Genomic DNA, 22,702 nt, shown 5'->3' with positions numbered 1-22,702 from the left:
ATAAAGTCTGAGCTTGCTCATTGTTTTTTCTCTTTAGTAACTAAGCCTTATAGCCCAGGGATTTTCCCCTGAGTATCTATGAGTATGGCTACACTGTGGGAGGAGGGGAGGAGAGGAGGTGGTTCAAAGAAGGTATGCAAATTGCATTCGAATTTGCATATCTTCTTCCGTTTTTTTTCCAGAAGAGGATTTTCCAATATTTGGTCCGTCTACACGGGGCCAAATGTCAGAAAAAAACCTCTTTTGGAAGCCCCCTTATTTCTTGTAAAACAAGGTGTACAGGGTGCTTCCGAAAGAGGGGTTTTCCCCAGACATCTGCCCCCGTTAGACAGGCCAAATATCGGAAAAAAACCAGAAGAAGATATGCAAATGTGAGTGCAATTTGCTTACCTTCTTTGAAAAAACCCACACATGTAGCCATACCCTATATCAAATGGTGGCTCTTTCCATCTAGCAAATCTACTATGCTTGCAACTGTAGTTTTGTTTTGATAATAAAAGATTGTTTCTTTTTTCTAATTAACCAGTATTAGTTTATTTGTGTGTCCTGGATGGTCCATCTGTGTGTATCTGCACGCCTCTGACTGATGGATCAGCTACCACAGACTGCAGCTTGTTTTTCTCTTTTCTTTTTCAAGCTCTTTTGGGGAAAAAGAATTTGGGGTACGCCAGGGTTTGGTTTTAAGTGTCCACCCGTTTGTTTTATTTTGGGATTCAAAAGCACTTGATGGGGGTAGCAGATCCCACAAAATCTGGGTATTAGGATTTTGTGGGGGGAAGTTTTTGTACCAGAACCCGTAGGGGCAAGGTTTTGGAGTGCTCTTGTGGGGCCCCAACTTCTGCATTCATCTTGTCAGAGTGGAGAACAGCCTTGACAATTACCCACAGTTGACAAGACAAAGCATTGCCAGAAACAGACGATGCACAGCTAGCTTCTAGCTGAACCAATTCTGTTGTTTTCCCCCACTGACCCAATGGAAGCCTATACTATCCACTCTAGAAATAAAGCTAACAAGGTCTGTGCCATTCATGTTTACTAGAAATGGACATAGCTTTAAAATTCCTATATGGACTTTGAAGGCATTCTGAGCTGAGAAGATGTTCCCAGGCTTCTTTCTGATATTTAAAGTGTCAGTATATATATAAGATAGTGCAACCAAATACCATGGTGGTAGACAGACCTGTGTTAGAGTAATGCTGCATTAAAATTAGGGTATTTTGAATCAAGGAATCTCTTAGGAAAAATTGCCCCGTTTTAATGGAAATATCTAGAACTGCTAGTGCTTTGATAATATTCAGAGTTGCCTTTGGGCAGCTGACCTAACTCTCCATGTTTGTTTTTTAAAAACTTTTAAGGCATTTTGTTTTACCTTTGGGTACACTCTCCCTGGAGAAATGAGGACTATTCTTAAGAATCCACATGTCTGGCCTTTCATGTCCACACAGTGTTGTGCTCAGACTCTCCTGCAGCTCAGGTTTAACTTGGAATCATCCAAAGTTTTCAGCTAAATTAATTCAGCTCATCATCCCATCCACCCACCTATATATGCAAGCTAAAATGTCAATAGTGATGACATTTTAAAAAAATGAAGATTGTGGAACTCTGGACTTCCAGGGCACATCTACACAGCAGGGCTAAAGTCACATTAAGCTACATAATTTCAGCCATGTCAACTGCCTAGCTGAAGTCAAAATAACTCGGCTTTTAGTGCTGTCTACACAGCAGGAAATCAAAGGAAGAACACTCTTCCTTCAACTTCCCCTACTCCTCATGAAATGAGGGATAGTGAGGGATACTGTGAGTCAGAGTAAGAAGTCCTCCAACTCAACATTATTTCAAAATAAAGGCCTGTAGCATAGATGCACACTATGTTATTTTGGAATAATGCCAGTTATTCCGAAATAACGCCACTGTGTAGACACAGCCCCAGTAAGACATGGCAAAAAAGAACCCTGATAATAGGCTCCCCTGCAGTACTGGCTCTTCCTAAGACACAACACATCTGCTCAGACTATAGTAAGGCTGTGCACCAATTAAGTCCCCTGCTCCAGTGCTTAACTCACCATTTTGGAGATCTTGTATCTTATATATGCTCACCCACAGAATGGGCTGATTATGAATTTCGATAAAACGAAGAAAATAGTATTTGGACATAAGAAAATAGGAAGGAAGATCAGTGTAGATGGGATCTGTGATGGAGCCCCCTCCCCTATGCTTTATGAACTGGACTCATGGACATGAATATACATATCTCAAGTGTTTTGAGTGAATCATTTGGGGAACCCATCAATCTTCATGTCATGATCCACTGGTTCTCTTTATCTTACTCTGTTGTATGTATCATTTGTGTGTGTAAAATTAGACACAGGGAGTGGGGAATAATTTGTGAGTTTCAAACGTATGAATGAGAGACATGGAAGGTGTTACCCTGAACTGTTAAATTATCTCTTTTGTTCTTCAGCCTGAGCAGTGGCTGGTAGGGAGTGGCCTCAATCCTTAACAAAAGGAATAGGAAAGCAGAGGCCTGGGTCTTTTGGCTGGGCTGCACTTGAAGGAAGGCGCCTGAGACCCCAGGGTGGGGAGGAGAGCCCTGGTTTAGAGTGGCAGCTGGAAAAGAGGTTTTAGAGTGAGTTTGATTAAGTTTGTACTGAGGTTTCCATTTAGAATTAGCCAAGCGATTTTGTTTCTTTTCATTTGTAACCTACTTTGCTCTGCCTACTTTCTCTTATTACTACTTAAATCCTACTGCTTCAACTTAATAAAACCATTTTTATTTTCTATCAAACCCAGTGGAAGTGATTGTTACCTGGGGAGGGCAACCAGCGTGCACATTCCCCCTTGCATTGCTAAAGGGGGCTTAGCTAATTCTTTGGGGTTTGATCCCATCTGGGGAGTGCTATCCCCAGGAGGCTGGGCCCTAAACTGCACTCTCCTTGGACCTGAGGAGGTTCAGTGTCTGTGCTGCTTCTCGGTGGGGGCAGGGACCTCAGCTTGGGGCCTTGGCTGGGGGAGATCAGGGAGCTGGCCCAGCAGGACCGGGTGGTAAGGAGCCCCAGAGAACAGGAAGGAGAGTGGTAGTGGCTGGGTCAGCACCCTGGAAGGAACCCCCAAGGGGTCATCTGTGACCTCACCCCGTCACAGGATTGAACTAGAGAACGTAGAGAAGTTCACGTATTTGGGGAGCAACATGACGTATGATCGAGACTAGAAGGAAATAGCAACTAGAATAGCAAAAGCAAGAGTGAGTTTGAAGGCAATGGATAAGATCTGGAAAAGCAATTAGCTTAGGAACGAAGCTGAGCATCTTGAAAAGGTATGTATTTAGCAGCATGTTGTACGGATATGAGACATGGGTGATAACGTAAGATTTGAAGAGAAGGATATTGGCGTTCGAGAGGAGTTGTTATAGAAAGATCCTGAGAATAGGACGGATGCAGAAGGTCACCAATGAGGAATTATATAGGAAGATACAGCCAAAAGAGAACCTACCGCAGAAGGTTATACAATGGAAGTTACAGCTACTCGGCATACCTGCAGAATGAACAACGAGCGAAAAGTTAAGTCCCTAGTATTCAGCATAATGGATGGTCCGAATAGGAGAGGCAGACCCCACAGAGAATGGGTAGATGATATAGTAGCTTGGTGCGGAGCCAGTCTACGGAAACTAAGCCACTCCGAGCTGGACAGTGAAAGGTGGAAGGAAATAGTGAGGGAGGCATTGGACACCAACGGGCGTCGAGCTCATGGTTGTTGATGATGATGATGGACAGCCATTCAGTGCTAGAAATGTGAACAGCGCTGGTGTTTAAAATGGATCATGGTAGTGCTCTGCCTAGTGTTAACAATGGTCCCTCTGTAAAATGTTGTATTTTGGCTTCACAGCTTGACCCTTGGGATCCCAGCCTTCCTTGCTATTACTGGCTGAATGGCTGCACAAAGTAGAGAGGCAGCATCAGAAAAGTCAAGAGGACTTGTTGTGTGGTGTTATGCTTCAGGCTGCTGCTGAAAAGAATGAACTGAAGGAGGAGAGGGGCAAGGAGCAGAGGGAGTGGAAGGAGAATGAAGCCACAGAGCTGCTCTTAATCATTATGGAGTGCCCAGCAGACACACTCCAGGTGCTGCTAGCACTGCAGAGGGGGCAGCTCCGTGACCACCCACCATGCAGCCAGTATCCCAAAACTGTTTTCCATGGACTCCCCTGTCATCACCAACACATTTTGGTCACCATCCTGTCCCCAGTCAGCACTCACTGCACTCCACACCTGCCCCTTCACCATTCATCCGTGCAGACTCCCATAGACACGCAATGCATGCAACCCTCATCACAAGACAATTTTGCCCTCATGAACTGCAGCACCCATTGCACAGCACATCAGATGGCAAGGCTGCATATAATATCTGGACACGGACAAATCTATAAATGTGCCAGGCCTCACCTTCTCCCTTTCTCCTCTCCTCCCCAAAGCGCAGATGTGTCATGCTGCATGTATGTTCTATGTCTGTTGTTTATAATAAATGAAATTATTAGGTTTGAAATCAATCTTTATTCCATTAAATAAAAGCAAGCACGGCCAGCAAAGCAACAGGCATTTTTGTACTAAGTGCATCATAGGGACCAGTCAGGGTCACATATTAGCTTCACAGCTACTGCACTCCTGTGCCTGGCAACAAATATTACAGACTTTCAGCATCAAATTGCTGCCTCAAAGCATCCCTGATCCTTATGGTCTTGGGCTGAGCTTCTCTAACAGCCCTGGTCTCAGGTTGTTTAAATTCTGCCTCCAGACTCTCAGCGTCAGTGGTCCAGTGCCAGTGAAGCTTTCACTCTTCCCTTCACACATAAGATGATGGTACAGCATACAGCTATAAGCACAGGGATGCTGTCATCGGTCAGGTCCAGCTTCCCACACAAACATCACTAATGGGCTTTTAAACAGTCATTCTACACCTGCTCAGCCCATTGTTCAGCTGTTTCTTGCTGCTATCAAGGCTCCAAGGGTATGTCTACACTTGCACACTAGTTTGAACTAGGGATGCAAATGCAGGCATTCGAAATAGTCAGTAAAGCGGGGATTTAAATATCCTGCGCTTCATTAGCATGATCTCGCCGGCACATTACTCCGAATGGCAGCCATTTTGCAAGTGAAAGTGCACGCCGGGACGCATTAGTTTGAATTAAACCCCTTGGTTCGAACTAACATTATTCCTCATTTTTTGAGGAGTTAACGTTAGTTCGAAACAAGGGGTTTGGTTCGAACTAACACGTCCCGGCGCGCACTTTCACTTTCAAAACAGCTGGCATTCGAAGTAACGCACCAGCGAGATCATGCTAATGAAGCGCAGGATATTTAAATCTCCACTTCACTGACTATTTTGAATGCCTGCATTTGCATCCCTAGTTCGAACTAGGGTGCAAGTGTAGACATACCCCACGTGAATGGCTTCAGGAGCAATGGCATTAAGAAGTAGGCTGGGTCTCCCAAGATCACAATGGGCATGTCAACTCCCTCTAGTCTACGGTGATCTCCTGGTCCAGGAAGGAAGTCCCTGCTTGCAGTGTTCTGAAAAATGTGTGCGTTGCTCACCTGCCCAGACCAGCTTGAGTTAATCTCCATGAGTTGCCCATGGGGACCGACAAGCACCTGGAGAACCATGGATAAATACCACTTCAGATTAATGTACTCAAAGACAAGATGGTCTGGTGCCAGAACTCAAATATGCGTGCCATCTATCGCCCCTCTATACTTAGGGAAACACATCTATGCAAAGCTATCCACAATTTCAGGCATGTTGCCCAGAATCATGGTCTTTCAGAGCAGCATGTGATTGATGGCTCTGCACCCTTCCATCAGCACAAATCCAATGGTCAACTTTCCCACTCCAAACTGATTAGCAACCAATCAGTAGTTGTCCAGAGTAGCCAGATTTCACAGTGCAAACAATGACACGTCTCCATCAAGACAGGTTTTATTCTCATTTTCCTTGCACCGCAGGGAGGGGGTGAGCTCAGCTTTCCTCATCTGAAAGTTCTGCAGCCACTACTCATCAGCCATGATGATGTGGTCCCACCTCTCAGTGCTTATTTTATGAGCCCCAAAGCAGCATGCCACTGTGGTCAGAACATCCATGAATGCCACAAGAAATCTTGTGTCATAGCTACTCTGTGTGGCAAAATCAGTGTCTGATTCTTTATCATCACTTTGTAGCTTAAGAAATAACTTGACTGCCATTTGTGACGTGTTGGTGAGACCTGTCAGTATTTTCTTCAACAGTTTGGGATCCATTCCTGCAGAGCAAGGAGGCAGAGTGCACAGCACAAATGCCACTGAAAGATGGTGCCAAATGCGGGGTTGCTGGGATGCAAAACAGTGCAACATGGAACATTGGGACAGGACCCAGGATTCCCTGTGACATCCATCCTGCCTTCCCACAAGCCTCAGTGGCCAAAAAGTAAGAGATGCTCTGTTTGAAGGCTGCCCAACGTGCCCCACTCTGAATGTCGATGCACGCTAGCAGCTGACTATGTGAAACCACACAACAGTGGTTTCACTGCTGCGCTCTGTAAGCAGCGCAGTTAACTGCCGCTAATTGCCAAGTTTTACATCTGTCAGCGTACACAAAGCCTTAACAAAGACAAAAATTATGGCTCATTGCAAATAATCTGTAAGCTTCAAACCCTCCTTTGTCCTACAACTGTAGAAATGTTTAACGGTCTGTATCACCTGGAATGGTCTCTTGAAAAACATTAAGTCCTTATTTATTCCACCATCTGTTTAACTATAAAACTCTGAATACCTTTCCCAGACCTGAAGAAGAGCTCCCTGTAGCTCGAAAGCTTGCCTCTCTCACCAACAGAAGTTGGTCAAATAAAAGATATTGCCTCATCCACCTTGTCTCTCTAATATCCTGGAACCGACATGGCTATGACAAAACTTGAAACATATTTGCATCAGAATTTAAAAATAATTTCTTGCTGCATTAAACTTCTTGTTTTAATTCTGCAAGTATATAACAGTGTACCAAACCTGTATGACACCTCTTCTCACAGTTGTGAGCAAGATATGATAAAAATCCAGGATCCTGGATTTAAATACTATTTTCATACGGTGACTAGAAGATAGCATAGATTTTTTTGCTTTATTTCAAGGAATCGTTCTAAATTCCAAGTAAGCAAAACTTGCCTATAGATTCAGTCAATGGGCTTTGTTCAAGAACACATCCAAAATAATTAATTTTAAACAGTCTGGTTTTGAAGGGAACATCTTTTTGAATTCTCTCTTTCAAATATGTACAAAGTGACGCAAAAAGATGCCACCCCAAACAGTCTTCTTCTGGAACTTACATAAAGTCTTTATTGTTGTCCTTAAATATTACAGAGCTTTTTAAAAAACAGTGAAGTACAAAAAAAGTCAATTCATATGCTAAATCAATTTGCAAACGAGCTATTTTTCAAAGCTAATACAAAGGGTGAGAGAGGTGAAAGACTGACTAATTATTTTGTGTCTTTTACACAAACCACTTACCAAATTCTGTGGCTGCTGGAGAAGTTTTATCAGAGATGGATGGCTGTAACCTAAAACAAAAGAAGGAGACTATTTCCATCTGGTTTCAAGCCACCTGTATGAGATTTATTTAATCAGTATCTTCCATAGAGAGTAACCTTATTTACCTAACTTGGTTTTTTCTTAACATCATCTCTATTTAACCTTTTTGCATATTAATACTTGGTCCTTTTCTAAAGTGGAACAAACTGTTTTCCCTCTATGACTCAAGAAGCCAGCTTCAGAAACATGATGTTTTATGAGTGATTTGTTCCCCTCCCACTTGTTTTTTTTCTTAAAACAGGATAGCAGTTTGCACTTCACTTAATACGGAGAACTTCAGTAACTCAGCCAGAGGTTATGGCCCTCCTACAAACTAAGGTTCTGTGGTCTGCAATGTATAAGAGACCAGATTGATGATTACAATGGTCCCTTCCGAACTCAAGGCTACAACTCCATAAAGGAAAAACAACGCCAAGCAATTCTGCATTAAAATAGGTGTGGGTGGCAAATACACATGTACTGAATTCCTTGGGTAAATTCATTTAGCTATTACAAGTTTCATTACATAATGCAGCCTATCACAAAATTATGGACTAGATTTAAATATGGGTTTTTTTGTCCAGAATAAAAAGATACAATTATAACTGTTCATGGCAAGGAAAATTCAGTTGCACAACAGCAATGTTCTTAGGGAATGTTTTGTACAGTACAGATACCACCAATACTGAGGCATATCCAGCAGTGAAAAGCACTAGGCATCACACAGAGATCTGCCAACTTCTTGACAGCTCTCTCTGGCATATCTATTACAATTGAATAGTATTCATAACGACTTGTGCACATTAAGCATTCATTTCATACAATCGCTGCAAGATTCTGCCTTTTTTTTTAAAAAAAGAGCATATATTGGGCCACATTCTTAGCTCTGCGTTCATCTGTGTGTATATCCGTATATGTAAACCCAGGTTTTGCAGATGCAAACACCAGTGCATAATCTTTTACAATCCTAACACAAGGTGAGGGTAAATGTGTGCACTTGCACCAAAGTACATGGACATGCGCACGCCAGAGGCTGTAAATTAATCCCACCGTGTTTGTTTGAGGTGTAACACATGCAGGAATGCATACCTTTGTGACATACATAACACTTGTTCACCTCCATTACCACTAGAGATCCCTAGTTACGTATCACTACTCAAAGCCAAGAAAACCAACCCAAATGTTAGATGTGCAGGTTTTATTACGCTATGATGGGAAAAGATAACGACAGGGGTTAATGTATTAGTTTCTTTATGCAAGATCACTCAACTCATCTCAGTGTACAATAAATCTCTCCTTATAAGTCTGACACTCATGACATCTTACACCATATATTTCCAACTAAGAGGTGGCAGACATTTTTCATAAATGGAAGTGAAGTTTATATTGTTCAGGATGTGGTCCAGGGGCTTGGCAAGTGCCTGTCCAAGGCACTTTCTCTCTTAAATTTAACTCCTTACTCCCTTTCACTTTCTGACAGCACCCTGGAACATGCCACATACTAGCGATGTTAGATAACATTTATTTTATCAGTTACAAGGTTACTGAAATACTGCCTGGGGATGGGGCTGGCAGCCAGTGCACTCCCAGCCCCACTCTCAGGGAGCCCCCTGCAATCCCAACACTGCTGCCTCTGTATCAGAGGCAGCAGCAAGGGATGGCAGGTGGAGCCGGTCCACGAGGGGAGCCAGTTTAGAAATCGGCTCCCTGCACAGACTGGCTCTCGAGCAGAGGTGGACAGTAACTAAATAGAAGTACTTTGTTATACTACCCAATGAATACATTTTTTCAGTATTTGTACTTTATTCAAGTAATTTATTTTTGTGATACTTTTGACTTTTACTCAAGTAGTTTTTTTTAGAAAATATTGTACTTTTTACTCAATTACCAGTTCAAGGAGTGCTTAGTTATGCACTACTTTCATCAGCACACTGACAGTTGCTCAAGCCAATATTCTGATTTGCTAAAGCACAGCTGCACGTGCAAGCATCCAACCATCATGCAGTGACAATAAAATAAACCCAACAACCACCAATCAACAAGTACAATGACCCTGCCAACAAAGAAGCCTTTTAATAGCCGCATCAACACCTTTTCATTCAAAAACAGTATCCATGCAGGCACTGCCAGCCCTAGACCTGAACGACCAGGGTGGCTGCCCAGGACGATGTGCTGAGGAGGGCACATATGAATAATTTAGTGTGACCATACCAGGCTGTGTTGGAAGAGGCTTGAGGTGGGTGGCTAAGTTTGGTGGGGATCGAGAAGTGTGTGCATGCCACTGCACAGTTTCTCTCTGTTCTGGCTGGGTGGGGTTTGGAGCAAGGGGTGTATTAGTGCATGTGCACGTGCGCAGCTTCCCACTGTGTGCTAACTGGCTGGCTGGGATTTGCAACAACCCTGTTATCTGGGGCTACCTCTGTACTACAATGCTCTTCTGCAAGAGGAAATGCAAATGAAGCACTCATTTGCATATGTCACACTCATTTGCATTTCCTCAAATCCCTTTTGCGCAAAAGGATTTTGCACAAAAAAGCTCTGTGTAGCCGACTCCTTTTTGCGCAACCCCCCCCTTTTGTGCAAGAGCCGTTTTTCCTCATTTTTTGAGGGGAATGGGAGGGTGGAGGGAAGAAAAAGGAAGGGGGTGGGAAACACAGAGCAGAGGGAATCAGTAAGTATCTGAAGATTGGGTAGTTAAACTAAAGCAGATAAGAATCAAAGTCAATAGATAGACTCCCATGTCAGGAAGGATACTACACAAAGAGCTGTTTGCACCTTCAGTGGCTGTTAAATTGGTAGTGTCCCAACCAACTTTCATCACGATTGAGTCCATTAGCATGTGAATTGAATTTGTGGATGAACTCTAATTCCAATGCTTCCCTGTGGATCTGGCTTGTACAACTGGCTTGTGACAAGACAGCTACTTGGAGATCTTTTAAAGTGTGATGTGGAAAACTGAAGTGCTCCCCAGTAGGTTTCTGTATGTTTCCTTTATGTATATCTGATTTGTGTCCATTGATTCTTTCCTGCAGAGACTGTCCAGTTTTCCAATATCCATAGCAGTGCCTCCCCCTCTCCTATTAACTTTGGGTGTACACATCCTAAACTCATCATTCTGGTCATCTCAAGAAGTGCGCTGTGCCCACGAAAGCTCATGATACCATCTACATGTTTTGTTAGTCTATAAAGTGCTACCAGACCATTTGTTGTTGTTTCTTCTTTTTCTTGCTTAGAAGCCACATCTGTGAGGTGTGTTTTTTCTGTGGGTCAGTGGCTCCCAATTCAAAAAAGGTTCGCTACCCCTGCAGCATAGTACATTTCATCACAACACACTACAGCAAAAGTGAATTGTTTTTAAATAGATGAACGGGAGAAAAGAAGTGAGTGGATGGACAGAAAGGTCATAAATGTGATATTACATGTGCTCACAATAGTTATTTTTAACACTACTTCAGAATATCAAAATAGGAGGATTCTTCTTCAACTATGATAAACAGAATACATATGGAACCCAACCTGTATGACCTTTGGCTAGTGATATATAACATACAGCTGGAGCTGAGTGGGAAAGTAGAGTTAAAATGGTTTGATTGTCCTGCAAGTTTTGTTCTCCAATATCATTTCAATAAGCTTTTTGTGAATTGAAGGCCTAATCTGAGAGTTTGCTAACTGTCTGCAATTCATACTGATTTTACTGAAAGCATCTCTGTATTCAGTACTTCTCAGGAAGTGCTTAAGAACTTGCAGGATCAGGTTGTTAGCTATTACTTTTCCTAATCCTTGTAACCGATTGCACTAAGTGGTTTTTGCAGTAAGGATATTAAAGGCAGGCATGTATGCCATAGAGATGCAAGACAATTTGACAAAAATAGACAGTGTAAACATCTGCCCTAAATGGAAGAGACTATGAACATTTCTTTAGATTCAAGAAAGTTCAGTTAAAATAAAACTAAAATTTAAGTTATTTTCACAGGCCCTTGCACTAGTTTGTTTCAGATGGCTCCAGAGACAGATATAACAAAATGTGTTAAGAAATACTATTGTCAGGTATTTTCATCTTAACTGAAAATGATAGGAAGTTATATGAAGTAGGTCCTCACCAACTTTTTAGATGGAAAAGATTCAAGAAAGCATCAGATTTTAGAAATTTCATCTGAAATGAAGCCCCTGGACTCTTTGAAAACTGCACATCCCAGATAGGACACCCCTGTCCCAGATTCTCACAATCATAAATGTAGAGCTAATAAATTATAATAATAGGAGAAGTATTTAGAAGTAGACACAATTAATACATTTGTCTTTCTTCAAGCCATCTGAAACTCAGTTACTGGTCTTACATTTGAGAACATTGGCATTCAGATAAACAACTTCCTAACACAGTTGATTTTAAAGTACCAAACATGTCATCCTATATATATATATATATATATATATATATATATATATATATATATATATATATATATATATATATATATATATATATATATATCACACATCTCAAACTGCAATAAAAAGGAAATTAAAACCCCCTCCAAACCCACATACTAATGAAAATGTCTCCTTAATTATCTCTAGTAACCACAAGTAACAACTATGTATATTCATGAACTGGACTGAACACCAAATTGAGCTCTTGTTGCATTTATGTTTCTTTTCATTTGCAGTGATTGGAATAATCCTGTTAAAAGTAACTGTGATTTTCAAATAACTCCATCTCAAGCTACTTTTAGACTGTACTTACATGCCTGCAAAAAAGATAGCTAATGCAGAGCAGAGAGCAGCAGGGTTATGAATTCACCATGGCTCACCAAACTCAACAAAAGAGCAGCTACACTGCATGTTAGCTGAAGATTCTGAGTCCTTGTTATGGGTAATCCCAATAAGAATGCATATAAATAATTAAGCCTGAGCGTCATACGACACTGATGAATGGTGCAGAGTCTGCTTTGCAGAGAAATGTTGCCAGCCATTTCTGACTAAACTGTCGTAGCTACTTCCTGTGTCAGTCATGTATCCTAAGTAACCTCAAAACAGATATTTATATTGGCTAAGGCCAGCCAAACTCCTTCAGTCAAAGCTGTCCTCTCTACCTTACCCTGTTCATCAAATGCTTCCATTAGCATCAGCTTAACTCAACTGAGCCCTAACCAGTTTGCATGCACCCACCCTCTTCTATTTGATGTCAGACACTGCATTGGAGTTGAAAGTTTTATTCTTTTTATATTTATATTTTAGGAACTCAAAAGGATGTGGGAAAACAAGTACTTCAAATAACACATGCAAATGGGGATATGATTAAAATTGCTGGTGCTGAAAAAGAACTTACTGCTTATCACTGGTATGAAGTTTTTACAGGCTGGTCTCCCACGTCCAAAGGTATATTGTCAATTATGCTTCAGCCACTGATAACTGTATTGGTATTATCCTGCATTTGCCTAATTGGCGTATATGTATGTGTTGCTGGACAAAAAGAATGTTTATGAAATTGCAACCACAAGCTCAAATTGCCTCCCGATATGTAGCCATGAAACAATTACATAAGATATGACCCACTCAATAATTGTTCTTGAGGGGTGAAAAGGGGGATATGTTGGAGTTGAAAGTTTTAGTCTTTTTATATTTGTATTTTAGGTTTAATAATGTAGCAATGTAAGGTTATCGCATTTAATATTTTATTAAACTAAGCCCTTTAGTAAGGCATATATTTCTTTGTTTTAAAGCTTAGTGAGTTTAGTAAGTAAAGAGACAGAGTTTTGTTATTGTGTCTATGTTAATGAGGTTAGAGGAATGTTGAAGGCTGAAGTCTTAGTTGTTTGATTTACAGTGCCTTTTGCTTTGCCCAATATGGGGTACTGTTGTATTGTGATTTTCTTTTAAAGTCCTTGTAGAGGTTGTTTATGTGTGAAAGTGGTATCTATGTGTCGACACAGACTGACACAGCAAAATTCATAGACTTCAACAGAGAAAAGGATTATAAAAGCAGGGGGCTTTGCCATCGAACTTTGGGTTCGTCTTGCCACCAACTCCAGGAGAGCATTGGATCGCAACCGACAAAGGTCCTGCTCCCCATCTGTGATCGATCTAGCTGGCCACTAGATTGATAGAGACTCTGGACTGGTAACTATAACATCGTCTGGTGGGACTGTGTGTGTATGGTGTTTGTGTGTGGGAGTGACTGATATGCTACCGTTGTATTCTCAATAAATGTGGTGTACTGCCTTTTCCCCTATAAAAGATCTTGTGTGCTTCATTTAAGCATAACAACTGTTCTTTCCTATTGTTTAAATTAAACAGAACAGGTGGAGACCTAAGTTAGTGTTTTCACTGAAGACTAAAACTGAACAGTCACAGATATACATTGAGCACCAGGGTCACAAAATGGAACCCTAAACACACCCACCCTTGGGAAGAAAAACCTACTGTTTGAACACTAGTCTAGACAGAAGGAGAAATACTTGAAATACTCTTCCATTAACGAAGGAATTCACTACAGGAAAGATAATCAAGGCTGTGTTCAGTGCCTGTCTGTAGAAGCATTTCTGTTCTCAGAGCTGCTCTGTCATATTACTGCTGAGACCTGGTTCTTTCTTGCATTCCTTAAACTAAAACAAGAGAGTCTATTTGAGACAAAGAATATTTTCTGTCCTTTTCACAGGGAAACACTGCAGTCTTACAGGCTGCTGACAAGGCTAACTAATGCTTAACTTATGTCCATCACTAATTCATGGGACCACCTGTGCTTAAGAGTGATATGCAGATAAATGCAGGATTGGGGCCTAGTATATCTATTCTAAAGTCTTATTTTAAAATTATATGAGAAACTAGGCAGGAATCTCTATATTACTTTATACTTCATTTCTTTCATGATCTAAAAACCTAATTTTCCTTGGTACTGATGAAGTCCAACTTCATATTGATTTCATAACTAAGGCCTTGTCTAAACTGCCATGTTTTGTTGCTAAAACCTGCCTTTTGGGAACAAAACAGTGAGAGTATTTACATTACAATGTTCATTTTGTTGGCGAAAAAAACCAGTTTTGGCAACAAAAAACTTCCACCTCTGCAAGAGACTTTCCCCCTCCTTTTATTGTTGACAAAGAGCCTGTGTGGACTCTGATATTTGTTTTGTTGAGAGAACTGGCTTCCACCAGTATCTCACAATGCCTGCCCTGATTGCTGTCCTCAGTGTTTTGTGATCTCTGCTGTCCTGCAGGATTCAAGGCTCTGCTTTCAAAGCTCCAGGAAGTATCTAACAGCTGTTCTGTTTGGGGAACAAAGAGCAAATCATTGGAATGCTTCTTCCTGTTCTGCCCTGATAGGAACACAGAGGCAAATAGAGTGCTGCTGCAAGGGAAGGGTTGGAGAGACTGCTGTGCTGACATTTCTCAGCACGAAGAGCTCACAGAGCAATTTTGCCTTTCCACAACACTGTACCATGGGATGCTTACCCACATTACTTTGCTCAATCTGTTGACAATGTGGCCATGAAATGTTGGCAGTGGAAACCTGAAAAACTGGTTTGATCAGTTTTCATTTTTGGTGACTTTTGCTTGACGACAGCACTTTTGATGCCAAATCTTCCCAGTGTAGACATAGTCTAAGTCCATAAAGACCCCCTACATTCCTTGTTTTAATTTCATTGTAACAGACTTTTCTTTCCTGCACTGACATATTAGACTAAACTGACAAAGGATCAAACACTGTTTTGAATATTTTGGTGTACAACTGAGTAAAATCTCAACTGTATTTTAATTGTGTGTCATATTTCCAGGAATCGGTTAAGATTATTATGAAGAAAGTACATCTGCTTATCCAGACACAGACAACACAAGAGTTTGTGCTGAATCTATCAGGGGACATATCTGGGTATGTTGGAGGGAATGAAGTTCCATTGCTATCGAGAGATTATTAGTTGCATGAGACCCTCCATATTAAACCCTGTGGAATGCTGACATTAACACAGGCTACTATCCAAGAAACTTAGACACTAGCTTTCTTATTACTTGTAAAAATCTGTAGTTATGATGCCTTTATTGGAATGGCTTCAAGAATGCAGGCATGTATTCAGATGCCCCCTCCCTTTCCAAAGCACAAATTCAGAGTGTCCTCTCCCCATTCTCTTTCATTTTTCCATCCACACCCCCGTACTCATGCCATCCTCTTCCTATTCTCCACACCTAACCCCTGCCATTCTGACTCCCTCCTCATATTGTTCATTCTTCTCTCTCCACTGATACATATTATATGGCTTCCCTACTCCACACACAAACCACAGATTAGTGATGCGGAGCCCCTGAAGTCTGACTCTTTCCCCAGAACAACAAGGTGCTTATTAGGCTGCTAGATTTTTAGTCCCCCAGGCATTTCTGAGCTGGACTTACATCCATGGGAGACTAATAACTCATCTCCTCTTCTTTCCATTCAATCATAACATAAATTTTGTAAACGAAAGAGTGCTAGGAGCAGAATATAATGAACATTTTAGACTGGAATGGCAAAGAGGTGGCAGCCTCTACCACTGCCAATGAGGGCACTTAGGTCAGCAGCCCCATTTTCTTAGCTTATGCCTACACCACAATTAGATAACTGCATCAAGCCTGAGCTTACAGGGCTAAGGCTAAGCAGCTCTTCAGCTGTGATGCAGACATTCTTCCTTAGATTGCAGCATGAGTTATAGGTCCCTCCCATAAATCAATTCATCCCTGTGGGTCAACACCAAATCCAATATCCCAACCCCTCTAGTTGTTTCCTTGTTTTTGCAAAAAATTGTGTGTGGGGGGAGGTGTCATAAGTGCTCCAATTTCATTAACCTACCATCCAGAGGTGATAGTACCAAGAAATGTGGGTTCATAGAAATGAACATAGAACCATGTTGCCATTAGTTTGAATGGAGGTCTCGTAAGAGAGTGTAGAAAGAGGCCCGAGTGCCAATCCAGAGTTGGATCCCATATGCGAGGGTAAACATTTTGGAGACCTTTCAGGAATCATTCTATGAATGGGTGGCTCAAGATGGAATGGAATCTCATAGTGAAAGGTCATAGGGTCTGCCAAATGCACATGAAAGGAGCTCATTAACCCCAGTTGCTTATGGTGTAAAATATAGTCCCAGATAAGTGGCAATCAAGTGCTATTGTATATGCACCAGGCTTGGAATCTAGTCCGTTTGTGAAGATAAGTGCTTCTAGTCATACTGAGTTTGCTATTAAAGAGTACTTGTTTAACTGAGCACTTGTCTAACTGCTTCTGAACAGCTTATTTCCACATTCTGGAACCATGAAAGAGCCATGTTTTCAGGCGGAGCAGGTGGATTGGGATGGAGGATGCAACCCATAACCTGCGAAAGGAATTGGATGGAGAGAGATCAGAGGGCATATCATCATGCAAATGAGGTGAGTGTACCAGTTTTGTTGTGACCATGTTGGAGCTTTCAGGATGACACAGGCTCTGTCCCCCAGCATCATGTGGCATACTTGGAACACAAGGGGAAAGGGAGGACAGGCATAAAGTAGCTGCACATCCCATGTGATGAGGGATGAGTCTGCCAGCACCTTGTTTTAGTTATCGGTACATTTGATTCTCCATAGTCCAGGAACATCCATGGTGCGGAGGAGGAAGTGGCTTTGCATGCTGCCACTCCCCATACCCTCAGCTGGGGGAATGGCAGTGTAGTGATGCGCTTCCCTGCCACTCCTATAGCTGCAGGAGGTGGTGTCTGGGAGCAATGTGGAGCATGGAACCACATGTGCTCCCAGGCGCTGCACCACTAAAATGCCCAGATTCTGCAGCATCCTCTCTGGCCTAACAAAATCTTTAATCTGGTATAGCCTGTTTCCCAGGGTTGCTGGATTGAAGAAGTTCAAGTGTATTTTAGGCAGGAAATAGTCCAGTGTCTTTAGTTCAAAGAGTCTTTTAAACATCATTCCTTATCTCTCTGCATTGGAGCTTATTACCTCTTGGTCTTTGCCGATAAGGATGTTCTAGCCTGTCAATCTGTTATTAAATCTTTGGAGTACAAAGTCGAATAGATCCATGCAAGGTTTACTGGATTTACCTGCAGAGGGGTATGTACAAAACACAAGTGCCCTGATGAAGAAGTTACTCACCCTGTGAAGTAACGATTGTTCTTCGAGATGTGCCCCGTGGGTGCTCCACTCCAGGTGTCGGGTCCCGTCCCGGCGCCGCGAATCGGAGAGCTATCAGAGCTGTGGTCCGCCGGACCGCGCATGCATGGCTGCCTGAGGCAGCGTTCGCGCTTTTGATGTGTTGTGCGCGATCCGGCTTGCTCAATTCCTCTCAGCCACTCCCTGAAACGAGAAAATGAAAAATACCGGAGTGGGGAGGAAGGGCGGGTCGTGGAGCACCCACGGGGCACATCTCGAAGAACAATCGTTACTTCACAGGGTGAGTAACTTCTTCTTATTCTTCGAGTGGCCCCGTGGGTGCTCCACTCCAGGTGACTTCAGAGCAGTACTCGAACACTTGAGCGCTCCGGAATTACGGTTTATGGACATGCGAAAGTACTGCCGTAGCCACAGAGGAATCGGCAGCAAATTGGTTTACTACAGCGTAATGCCTCATAAAGGTAGAATGAGATGACCATGTTGCTGCTCGACAAATGTCTCGGAATGGAACACCTCTAAGAAAAGCTGTAGTCATGGCTACTGCTCTCGTAGAATGGGCCTTAGGAGCACACACAAGAGGTTTGTTACGTATGGAGTAGCAGGTTGTAATACACGACACTATTAACCTCGCAATCCGTTGGGAAGTGATGGGTTGTCCCTTGGTTCGATCCGCTAATGACACTATTAGACGGTCCGATTTCCTAAAGTGTCGCATTCTTTCGATATAAAAGGCTAATGCCCTCCTCGCATCGAGCGTGTGCAACAGTGCATCTTCCCTTGAAGTATGAGGCTTGGGATAGAAACACGGGAGAACAACTGGCTCGTTGATGTGAAAATCCAAACAAACTTTTGGAACGAAAGCTGGATGAGATCTCAACGTTACCGACTCTTTAGTAAACACCGTGTAAGGAGGTGATGACATGAATGCTGCTATTTCACTCACTCTGCGAGCTGATGTAATGGCAAGCAGAAAAAGCAATTTAGTGGTTAGAAGTTGCAACGGTATCGTAGCCAAGGGTTCAAAGGGGGGGCGTGTCAGGGAATCCAGAACAAAGTCTAAATTCCAGGAAGGTGGTGGTGGTCGCCGTGGTGGGTTGAGATTTGTAAGTCCTTTTAGGAACCTCCTTGTGATGGGATGAGCAAATACAGAAAACCCATCCTGACCTTGATGAAAAGCACTAATTGCTGCTAGATGCACTCGCAGCGAGGCTATTGCAAGGCCCGTGTCGTGGAGGTGTAAAATGTAATCAAGTATCTGGGATATCCCTGCGACGTAAGCATCCCTACCATCACTGCTACACCACGTTTCAAATCTGGCTCACTTGGCGAGGTAGGTCTTTCGAGTGGAGTCTTTTCTGCTGTGTACTAATACTTGCTTGACTCTCTGTGAACATGAGCGTTCGACTGGATTGAACCAGCGAGCATCCATGCCGTGAGGTGTAATGTTTCGGGTTTCGGATGGGAAAGGGAGCCGTTGTCCTGAGTCAAGAGATCCGGAAGCAGAGGAAGGGTGTACGGTGTCTTGATGGACATCTGGTGGAGTACTGAATACCAAGGCTGCCGTGGCCAAGCTGGGGCTATGAGAATTACTCGAGCCCTTTCTACAGTGATCTTTTCCAGGATCCTGGGAACTAGGACGATCGGGGGAAAGGCGTATAGCAGTGACGTTCCCCAATTGTGGAGAAAAGCGTCTCCCAAGGAGCGATGTCCGATCCCTGCCCTGGAGCAATAACAGGGGCACTTGGCATTGGCAGCAGTAGCGAACAGATCTATTGAGGGAAACCCCCATTGGGCGAAAATACCGTGTAGAATGTCCGTGCGAAGTTCCCACTCGTGGTCGTGGGGAAACAGCCTGCTGAGTGAGTCCGCAATAGTATTCTGGACACCCGGCAAATAGGAGGCTGTCAGGATGGTATTGATGCGGGTACACCAGTTCCACAAGTGCATCGCTTCTATACAGAGAGATCGGGATTGAGCCCCTCCCTGTCTGTTTACATAATACATGGTGGTAATATTGTCCGTAAGGATTCTGACAGTCGTGTTCCTTATATGGGTCTGAAAATGCTGACATGCATGACGTATTGCTCGTAACTCGAGAATGTTGATATGTAAGAGCATCTCCTGCGGAGACCAGCGACCTTGAACCGTCATGTCGCCCACATGCGCTCCCCAGCCAGTAAGGGACGCATCTGTTGTTATTTGTTTCGATGGTTGTGGACGGTGAAAAGGAATGCCTGCCATAACATTGGTCGGCTTGGTCCACCACTGTAGGGATTGTTGTACATGTGATGGTATCGCCACCACCTTATGAATGCTGTCCTTCATTGGAGTGTATACTGTACTCAGCCAGTGTTGAAGGCAGCGAAAATGTAATCTTGCGTTTTGAACAATAGTTGTTGAGGCGGCCATGTGTCCCAGTAGTTGTAACGGCACTCTGACGGGAAACGTTGGAGCATACGTCAGCGTGTGAACAAGATCTTGAATGACAGCAAAGCGTTCGGCAGGTAAATAAGCGCGCGCTGTTCTCGAATCGAGCCTCGCCCCTATGAAGATCAGATCTTGTGTAGGTTCTGGCGAGGATTTCTGCATGTTTATGAGTAGACCCAGAGAGTGAAAAACCTGAGAGGCTGTTGTCACCATGTGTTTGGCCTCTCAATATGTTTGGCCTCTTAGGAGGCAATCGTCCAAGTATGGGAAAATTGTCACTCCCAGCCTGCGCAAGTGGGCAGCCACTACCGCTAAGGTTTTGGTGAAAACTCTGGGTGCACATGCCAAGCCGAAAGGTAGTACTTTGTACTGGAAATGTTCTTGACTTAGCTGGAAGCGGAGAAAACGCCTGTGTGCCACATGGATCGCTATGTGGAAGTAGGCGTCTTGCAGGTCAAGGACTGCAAACCAGTCTCCCTTGTTCAACGACGGAATGATGGCATTTAGGATCACCATCTTGAAGCGATGTTTCCTGAGGTAGCGGTTTAGCTTGCGTAGGTCCAAAATGGGTCTCCACCCTCCTGTCTTCTTTGGGGTAAGGAAGTACCGGGAATAAAATCCTTTTCCCTGAAACTGACTTGGTACCCTCTCTATAGCACCGATATTCAGTAGGCGCTGAACTTCCTGTTTCAGCAAATGTTTGTGAGAGGGGTCCCTGAAAAGGGACGGGGTAGGAGGGGTGATGGGGGGAATGGATAGAAAGAGGATGGAGAAACCAAATTGTACCACCTCCAGAACCCACTTGTCCGTGGTGATACTGGACCAGTGAAGGAGGTACTGTTTTAATCGATGGTGAAACATGTGTAAAGAGTCCTGTGGTACGTTGAACGTGGGGGTCGTGTTTGCGTCCTCGACGGGAAAGTCAAATTTGCTGTTTAGGTGCAGGTTAATTGGATGAACGGTTCGTTTGAGATCTCTTACGTTGAGGACGCTGCCGGAAGCGCTGATTGTCTTGGGGATGTGATTGATTCTTATTGAATGCATAATCGTACCTCCGTTGGTAAGGATAGTAACGTTTACGTTTATAGGGAGGTGTGTACATTCCCAAGGTACGTAAAGTGGTACGGGAGTCTTTGCCAGAATGAAGAACTTCGTCAGTGTTACTGGCGAAGAGCTTCTGTTTATCAAAGGGTAGATCTTCTACTTTATTCTGAAGCTCCCGTGGAGTTCCAGCAGATGATAACCAGGAAGACCACCTCATTGCGACCCCCGTAGCTGTGGCCTGTGCAGCTGTGTCAGCCACATCCATGGCCATCTGCAAAGTAGTATTGCAGGCTATATATCCTTCTTGGACTATGGCTTTCAGTAAGGGTTTCTTGGCATCAGGTAGATATTGTAGTAGCTCTGTAAGCTTTGAATAGTTATCAAAATTGTGGTTAGAAAGGTGGGCCGTATAATTTGCGATTCGTAACAATAACGTAGCCGAAGAGTAAACCTTTCTTCCAAACACATCCAATTTTTTATTATCCTTGTCTTGGATTGTATTCTTATATTGAGGAGCCTTAGCCCTCCGGTGTACCGCATCAACTACAAGAGAGTTGGGTTGAGGGTGGTTGAAAAGGAAATCCAGTCCTTTGGCAGGTACGAAATACTTTCTATCAACCCTCTTACTAGTTGGGGCAGCCGATGTAGGGGTTTGCCATATTTCGTCTGCCACTTCCATGATGGCCTCATCGATAGGGAGGGCGATTCTTGCCCATTGTTGCTGTCGCAAATTCTTCAAGAGACGATGTTTCTTCATGGGCACGTCTGTTAACTGTATTTCCTGTGTGTTTGCAACCCTTTTGAATAGGTCCTGGAACTTCTTCAGGTCATCCAAGGGAGAGGCGTCATCTGGAATCATTGCTTCATCCGGTGACGACGAGGAACAGTCAGCTGGAGAAATGTGTGGCTGAGGATCTTCTGTCTCGGACAGTTGGCCCTCTTCTGGTTCTGAGTGGTCCTGATGGATGGGTAAGTTTTCTGATGGAGGTGGTGAAAACAATCTTTGTGGACGCTCTGGTAAGTGCTGCACACTGGGTGATAGACGAGTACATGAAGAACCCCTATAAGATAGAGTAGCATGACCAGGGTGGGGGCGATCATATTCAGCCCTATGGTAGCGGCCATAATAACGGTCAGACCGTGCTGGTGAGGAGTATCTGGAGGATCCTGAACTGCGGATGTAGTAGATCCGTCGTGGCGACCGCCTAGGTGATCTATGCCTTGATGACCCCCTTGGGGAGCGAGAACGTGATGGGGGGCATCTTGTTTCTATATAGACCGTGTCCCTATGGGAAGGTCCTCTAAGCACTTGATAAGATGGAGAAAGGCTCTAGTCCCGGTGCCTTCGGTACCTGGGTGGAGAAGGAGACGGTCCTGGAGAGAAGGTAGGCGATGGGGAAAGTGCCCTGTAAGTTTCTTTCTCTGCGGCTTTGCAAGACAGTGAAGCCTTGTCAATTTCTTCTGTTGATGGAGGGCTCGGTGCCGCACGCGGCTGGAATGCCTCTGTATCGCCACATGGGGGCA

General features: G+C 43.4%; 1 protein-coding gene across 3 annotated transcripts in view; it reads right to left on the bottom strand.

Annotated features, from left to right (window-relative positions):
* The window catches only part of ABAT (4-aminobutyrate aminotransferase), a 145,979-nt gene that overhangs the window by 35,721 nt on the left and 87,556 nt on the right, over positions 1–22,702 (bottom strand). For 2 of the 3 annotated variants that reach the window (XM_075899273.1, XM_075899274.1), the window contains exons 6-7: positions 7,524–7,573; positions 5,586–5,642 (exon numbers count right to left, since the gene is read on the bottom strand). In XM_075899273.1, the coding sequence (XP_075755388.1) occupies positions 5,586–5,642; positions 7,524–7,573 (107 nt within the window). The remainder of the gene's footprint in view (positions 1–5,585; positions 5,643–7,523; positions 7,574–22,702) is intronic. The other variant, XM_075899275.1, reaches the window with a different exon arrangement.

The sequence above is a fragment of the Pelodiscus sinensis genome, chromosome 16 (assembly GCF_049634645.1).
Source record: "Pelodiscus sinensis isolate JC-2024 chromosome 16, ASM4963464v1, whole genome shotgun sequence".
Lineage (NCBI taxonomy): Eukaryota > Metazoa > Chordata > Testudines > Trionychidae > Pelodiscus > Pelodiscus sinensis.
This window is presented reverse-complemented; position numbering and strand designations above follow the sequence as displayed.